Here is a 7,855-nt window from a genome sequence, read left to right on the forward strand (position 1 = left end):
AATGGTCAGGAATTCTGGGAGTTGGAGTCCTAACCAGCTGGATGGCTGCAGTTTGAGGATGCCTAGTCTATAAATTTCTCTATTCTAAAAGTGAACATCATTGGATTCAGCTGCACTTATCTCCACATAAATGGATATAAAATTTCACCCAAATGAAAGGAAATTCATTTCCTACCTGTTCTGCTTCATAGGGCAGAACTGACTACTACATAATATGCAGCTATCAGAGAAAATGGCAGCCACTTCTAAATCCTTTCCCCCATTTTATAGCATCTAGAATGAACTTATCCATGTGCCTTGATGTCATAACACTGAAGACACAGCTTCCATTAGTAAGAGATGACAAAGCACATATGGGATGGGGAAATATATGAGTCTAATTCTTGTTGTTAGTTACAGTAGATGAGTTTCAACAGTGGAATTTACTTATGTGTTGATCAGGGCCAGCCCAACATGGAGGCCACGTGAGGCGGCTGCCTCGGCCGCAGGTCCCCGGGGGGCGCCGTCAGGCTTCCCCCCCCCCAGCGGGGACCATGGGCTCGCTCACCGGCGAACAGAAAGGCCTGTTCGGCGACGAGTGAGCTCTCCCCCACTACAGCATGACTGGCTGGGCAAGGCCAGCCAGGCCAGGGCGAACTGGGCGGGAGGTGGGGCACCGTCAGGGCGGTGCCCCGCCTCCCGCCCAGTGCGCCCTGGCCCCGCCTCGCACGCTGTGTGAGAGGCGGGGTCAGGGCGAGCAGCGCGGGAGGCGGGGCCAGGGTTGGATCGCGGCCTGGAGGGACCTCCGCTGCAGTCTGGCCAGCTGGAAAAGGCCAGACGGGCGAGGGCGAGCAGCGCGGGAGGCGGGGCCAACACTGACCCTGCCTCCCGCGCTGCTCGCCCTGACCCCGCCTCCCATGCTGCGTGAGAGGCGGGGTCAGGGCAAGTAGCATGGGAGGCGGGGCCAGGGCACGGGAGGCGGGGCCCGCCGGCGCTGTGGGAGGCATGGCCATGTGCCTCCCGCGGCACATGGCCATGCCTCCCATGGCGCTGGCGGGGGGGGGGTGCAATTTTCCCCACCCGCTTTATATTTTAAATTATCTCCCGCTGGCCCTGGTGTTGATACACCATTCAACTGATTTGCTCAAACTATTCTAGTCCAGACAAACCAACAGGATTCAGACACATGGAGTTTTGTTACCATGATTAAGTTGCATAAAATCGATTCAAGGCTTCAGTGTGGAACCTTAGGTTCCACATTGAAGCCTTCCATCCTTCCTACCATCACACTGACATAAATATGTTGAGACTGTATGTTGGGAGTTCCAGTACAGCATACCCAATACTTTTCCTTTTGAATTTTGTAAACTTCGGAAGCCTCTCAAAGTCAGGTTCATTTCAGTGCAAGCAAACAAAACAAAGCCAAAAAGACTGCCATTCCTCTTTAAATTAATGGCTTCTCGCCATTAGGAGAGGAAAGCAATAGGGGTAAAGTAGAGTTCACTGGGGAAAAGAATGAGAAAGCACAGAATTCTAGGAAATGTAGTTTGGGAAGGTGAGGGGCCCTATTACAGAGAATCCAAAAGGCCCTGCCCTAAACTACATTTCACAGAATTCTGCTCAGCATCAGAAAGCCCCAATCAGAACAGGGGAGAGATTTGTGCCTCCGTAGCAGCAGCCAGCCAGAGTTTCAATAAATGGTTGAATCTGCAAAGAAGAGATTGACTGATACTTCTAGTAAGTAAATCTCTATGCTGGGCTGGGAAGAAATCCCTAAATGGAAGTTCTATTGGTTAATATGAGAGACATTCAATGAGATAGCTGTTGTGGCTTTTAAAAAAATGTGGGTTTTTTGGTCAAAAAAATTAAAATTCCCTAAAATCAGTGGATATATGAATATTTCTGAAAGTTGGGGGAATGATCCCCTGCTATCTTGTATCATTGTATAGAAAATTCAAGGAGATAGCTCTTTTTAATAAAGTTGTTTATAAAAACTTTGAAAATTTCTAAAAAAAATCAGTGGGTAAGTGAAACATTCTGAAACTTGATGAGCTAATAGTGGTAAATGTTTTCTACCATTGTAGCAAATTTCACCCCAATAGCTGTAAAAATCAGGGTGAAAGTAGTTTCTGAAGTTTCCCCACTTGCACAATTACTCTAACAAAACAGTAATGAAGTTTCTTTACTCTCGTTATTGTAACAAAATTTGCACTAATGATATTTTAGGAACACTTTAGAAATGAAACGTCAACACCCCCTAATTTTGTAATGAGTTTTGAAACATTACACAGCTCTAGTACTTACATTTTAAGCAAATATTCCTATCCCTGAATACTATTATTATTCTGGTGTTGTACCATTGGTGTGAACAGAATTACTAACACAAATATCTATATAAAAATTGATTCCCCAAATTGGATCCTCAATTATTGTTGGACTGCAGATCTTAGAAGATCTGCATACTATGGCTGGGAGATATAGTCCAATAATTTCTCAGAGTCCAAATGTAAGAACTGGTAATTTAGAGTCCAACTTTGGGAGAAAATACTATTTTTTTTTACTAAATCAGTTTTATTAATTTGTCATGTTTTAAAATATATGTGTGTGTTTTTAGGGTGGTGGATTTGGTGCGCCAGCCTACCGGGCACCAGGCCCTGATCTGTTTGCCATGGATACTAGATTTGGAAATTCGCCACTCAACCAGCCTGGAGATTACACTGTTGAAGATGATACGCTGGGAATAACAGAACAGCCTGATGTAAAAGGAGGGGCTAATGCCGGGGCCAATCCTTCTGGCAAGGGGAACAATGCCATCCTTTTAGATGGTACCCAAGGCGGTGCTTTGCCAAATGCCAACAGCCACCTGTTCAGCCCTGCTGGCCAGAGCCAAGGACTCTCAGGGTTAGCCCAGGCTACTGCGGCCCCCCATGCCACTCAGGGCCCTTTCCTTCCTTTGGATGCTGCTGATCCTTCTATGCCTTTGGATGCCACTATGTTCCCTGACTTATACACAAGCAATGTGGGAAATGAGGCTGGTCTGGCCCAGGTGGGTCAGGATGCATGGCATTTCCAAGAGCCCTGAGTGCCCTTAAGCACACTACATGTCACTTGTGTACTCTTCAGGTATTTCCTGTGCTTGATGTCTTGGCTTAGGAGGGCTATTAATCTTCCACACAATGAGAGCCAATGCATTAAAGATGCTAATCAGTGTACGCAGCTTCTGGCAATGATGGCCTAACCTTTGTTTCATGTTTTACATTTCACGTCTGGGAAAGCATTGGAGGTGCTGGTGATTAACGGCTAAAAGTAAAACTCAGTTCTCCCCGCTCGCAGTTGGCTGAAGCTCTCTTTTTCTTTTGTTTGTGTCACTTTTGCTTTCATATGTTTTAGGGCCTTGCCTGCTAGGCATCCTAAATAATGATCTTTATTGATAAAACCTTTGGCTTTAGAAACCAGAAAGGCACTCAAGATTTATAAGCTGTTACGTTGATCTAGAATTTACGGTCAGGTTTGTGGCTCCAGTGCTGATTAGGCAGCTCACCCTATTGCATTGATTTATTTAGGCAGCATGTAATAAAAATTTATTTAACCCTAATACTGTGTCATGTGTCTTGCTTTTCAAAGACTGATTAAAGGGGAGAGTGTTAGGCAAAAACTATTTTTACAAACATGAATAGTTTTTCACTCACAGGTGGGGATGGAAGCGGGAGGGCACGAGATTAAAAAAGATTCCCTCCTCTGGAAAATAGAGGGATGTTTCAGGAGAGAAGGTAGAGAGGTATTTTTGTTTCCTACAAAAAACCCTCTTTCATGGCATTATACAGCCTCAACTAACAGGTTGATTTAGTACAATATAGCACAGTGTGGAAGAGATTTAGAATATGAAGATGTCAAACGTAAGTGAACAAAGTTCTGCCCTCCATAAGATGTTGGTCTGCAAATCCCAGCAGCCCAAGCAGCAGAACCAGTGGTGATCAATTATGGGAGCTACAGTAAAGCATTATATCAAGGGCCAGACTTTGCCAACTCTGTTTTAGCGCTTTGTTCCTGTCGCAAATTAAAGCATGCATGTGGATAGTAACATTGTCATTGAGACTGCAGTGGATAAGGGAATAAAGACACACCTGCCATATTGTGTAAGAGCCCCCGGTGGCACAGTGGGTTCAAATGCTGAGCTGGGAAGCAGAGTGAGTTCCCATTGTTAGCCCCAGCTTCTGCCAACCTAGCAGTTCGAAAACATGCAAATGTCAGTAGATAAATAGGTACCGCTCTGGCGGGAAGGCTACGGTGCTCCATTCAGTCATGCCCGTCATATGACTTTGGATGCATCTACGGACATGCCAGCTCTTTGGCTTAGAAATGGAGATGGGCACCACCCCCTGAGTCGGACTCAACAAGACTTAATGCCAATGGGAAACCTTTACCTTGTACCTGCCATATTGCATTCTTAAATGCAGCCTCCCACCCCTTTATCTTTTAATAGCAACAAATGCATGCAAGACCAAGTCACATAACAAACAACACACGTCATATGGCACTTTCTTGCTAACATCCCCTGCTTTCAGTATACAACAGTCATGAGTAGGGAAGGAAACAAGAAATAGATGAAGAAAACTTCTCTCAAAATTTGGTGTCACTGGGATTGCAGACATCAACCCACAATCAACTACATCCAGTTCACTCAAGGCAACTTACACATTTAACAGTTAAGTACATACAAAAAGTCGACATAAAAACCAAAATGAATCAACATCCAAAGTAACGTATCTGTAAAGAAAATACAAAGAGAGTGGCATGTGTCAACCCATTCCTTGAATCCTAGTCTCGCACCCCTTCCTGTGATCCTGTGTAGGAGTATAACACATATTTCTTCAAATTTAGTTAGAATCTGGCTCAAGGCTTGTCACTGAACATGTGAAGTCCTTTATGTGATACTAGCTGTGCCCGGCCATGCGTTGCTATGGCAAAGTGGTGGTGGTATCGGTTAAAACTTGTTGTGGAATTTTTATTTGACGTTATTTGTATTTTTTTAAATGAATTTTATTGTCACTTATCTTTTTTATTTATTATATTTTATTATTTTGTTGTATTATTTTTAGTCATTTTGTTATAGTATTTTATTGTATTAATTATGTTAGTGTTTTTTATAATTTTTTATTGTATTATTTGTATTTATTTTTTATCATTATTTTATTAACACTGGGCTGAGTGGGTTGCTAGGAGACCAAGTGGGCGGAGCTTAGCCTTCTAACTGGCAGCAATTGGATAAAAACAATTATTCCTCTCCCTCTAATTAGGAATTTATTTTTCTTTTCTTTTTGTTGTATCAACCTAGAGGCATGGATGAGGGGTTGTGATGTCAATTTTCGAGGTTGTGGGGTGTTTACTTTTGTTGTTTTGTCTGCTGCTGTGATGCCATCACTCTTTTATATATATAGATGGCAATGGATAAATGACAAAAGCCCTATTGTGTGTGCTGTTCTTTAAGTGTGCCTAGCATCATGATGCAATCACACAGACTATATGATTTGATACTCTTTGTGAAACCACTTATTGGGCATACAGAATCACCAAACTTATTCACAAATTAATACCCATGGATTTTCTTTTTCAGGATTGTATTTTACTAGTATGAGAACATGAAGTATCTCTTGTTCCAGCAATGGATAGGATATAGGTCTTGGAACATAGGCAGATAGATGGAACGTAGGAAGGTTTCTATAGAACAGAATATTCAATGAAAGTCTTATGATCAGCACCTTGGCCAGCACACAATGGAAGAAAAAACATGCAGAAATGCTAATCTCAATCAAAGAGTAAAGAAAAGCAATAACTACCTCTGTTCATATTTTGTGACCACTGGATAGTGAAGTAAAATAGCAAGAAAAGTTCATGTCTCTCACTGCTGTACGAGCTTCCTGAAGGAGCTCTTTTTTAAAAATAAAAGGGACTATGTTTTATTCCTGGGATACAGGGCAGAAGTCACTTATCAGTTTGAACCAGGATTTGAAGACACCAGACACCTTTCCCTCTATTTCTGTGCCTTTGAAAATAGTGCAATGCCATGCCTTGAAAGTGTTCAAAAAAGTCAAAAGTGATATTTGCTGCCATTGAAAACCTGAAATATCTCAGCATAAAGTGAAAGATCGACTCCAGTCTTCCACAAATCAATAAAGAAGAAAAGACATTGCAATCCCAAACAGTCATTATTTGTGAACTACTACATCTTAGGTTATCTTCCATGATTCTAAGCTCTGAACAAAAGGAACCTGTTAGCACATATGGAGGCTGGTATTTGGCATTATCATTATCACTGTATATTAAAACAAAATGCATGCTGGTGGGGTAGAAGACAAGAGGAAGGGTATCTTCTAGCCCAGGGGTCCCCAAACTTTTTAAACAGGGGGCCAGTTCACGATCCTTCGGACCATTGGAGGGCCGAACTATAGTTGGCCACCAAGCAATAACAACAACAACAACAACAATAATAAAGAGGGTTGGAAGAGACCCTTTGGGCCATTGAATCCAACCCCCTTCTGCCTTTGTGCACCAAAAGCACAAGCAAAGCACCTCTGACAGATGGCCTCCCAGCCTCAATGTTAACAACAACAACAACAACAACAACAACAACAACAACAATAAAGAGGTTTGGAAGAGACCCCTTGGGCCATTTAGTCCAACCCCCTTCTGCCTTTGTGCATCAAAAGCACAAGCAAAGCACCCCTGACAGATGGCCTCCCAGCCTCAATGTTAATAATAATAATAATAATAATAATAATAATAATAATAATAATAATAATAATAAAGAGGAGAACCCTTGGGTCATTTAGCCCAACCCCCTTCTGCCTTTGTGCCATGGGGGCCGGATAAATGGCTTCGATGGGCCGCATGTGGCCCCCGGGCCTTAGTTTGGGGACCCCTGTTCTAGCCCATGACACATGGCTAAGAGACAGGGGAGCATGTAGAATCATAGAATCATAGAATAGTAGAGTTGGAAGAGACCTCATGGGCCATCTAGTCCAACCCCCCACTAAGAAGCAGGAAATCTCATTCAAAGCACCCCCGACAGATGGCCATCCAGCCTCTGCTTAAAAGCCTCCAAAGAAGGAGCCTCCACCATGTGTGGAAAGAGATGAAGTCAGACTGGAGGATACCAATATGTGATTAAAGGGGCAATTGCAGAGGGACAGAAGTGTACATTTTCTAACCAACTACCTTTTGGGCTACATCCATTTGTAATTATCAAACTGAACATAATTGGAAACATTTTTATATTTTTAAAAATTTGAAATTAAAGCTGTGCTGCCCTGTCAAAGAGCAATAAATTGGACAACTATCCCATTGACATGATCACCTATTAAAAATGAATGCGGTCATCTTTAATAGTCAACATGGATTTATCAAAAAACAAGTCATGCCAGACTAATCTGATTTCTATTTTCGATAGAGTTACAAGCTGGGTAGATGCAAGGAAAACCATGGATGTAGCGTATCTGGATTTCAGTAAGATTTTTGACAAGGTCCTCCATGACCTTCTGGCAAACAAACTAGTCAAATGTGGGCTAGGCAAAACTACAGATGAGTGGATATGTAATTGGTTAAGCGAACAAACCCAAAGGGTGCTCACCAGTGCTTTTTTTCATCCTGGAAATAAGTGACGAGTCGAGTGCAGCAGGGTTCTCTCCTGGGCCTGATTCTATTCAACAACTTTATTAATTACTTAGCTGAAGGGTTAGAAGGCATGATCATCAAGTTTGCACAACACCAAATTTGGAGGGATAGCTAAGATTCCAGAAGACAGGAGCAGAATCCAAAATGATCCTAACAGATTAGAAAGATGGGCCAAAACTAACAAAATGAAGTTCAACGGGGACAA

At 42.6% G+C, this 7,855-nt stretch overlaps 1 protein-coding gene across 1 annotated transcript in view; it reads left to right on the forward strand.

Moving 5' to 3' along the window:
• Positions 1-3,572, forward strand: part of ambn (ameloblastin) — a 31,481-nt gene extending 27,909 nt beyond the window's left edge. Inside the window, 1 exon segment of the mRNA NM_001328227.1 lies at positions 2,594-3,572. Within this exon segment, the coding sequence (NP_001315156.1) occupies positions 2,594-3,061 (468 nt within the window). The 3' untranslated portion in view covers positions 3,062-3,572.
• The last annotated feature ends 4,283 nt before the right edge of the window (positions 3,573-7,855 follow it).

The sequence above is a fragment of the Anolis carolinensis genome, chromosome 2, assembly GCF_035594765.1.
Source record: "Anolis carolinensis isolate JA03-04 chromosome 2, rAnoCar3.1.pri, whole genome shotgun sequence".
Lineage (NCBI taxonomy): Eukaryota > Metazoa > Chordata > Lepidosauria > Squamata > Dactyloidae > Anolis > Anolis carolinensis.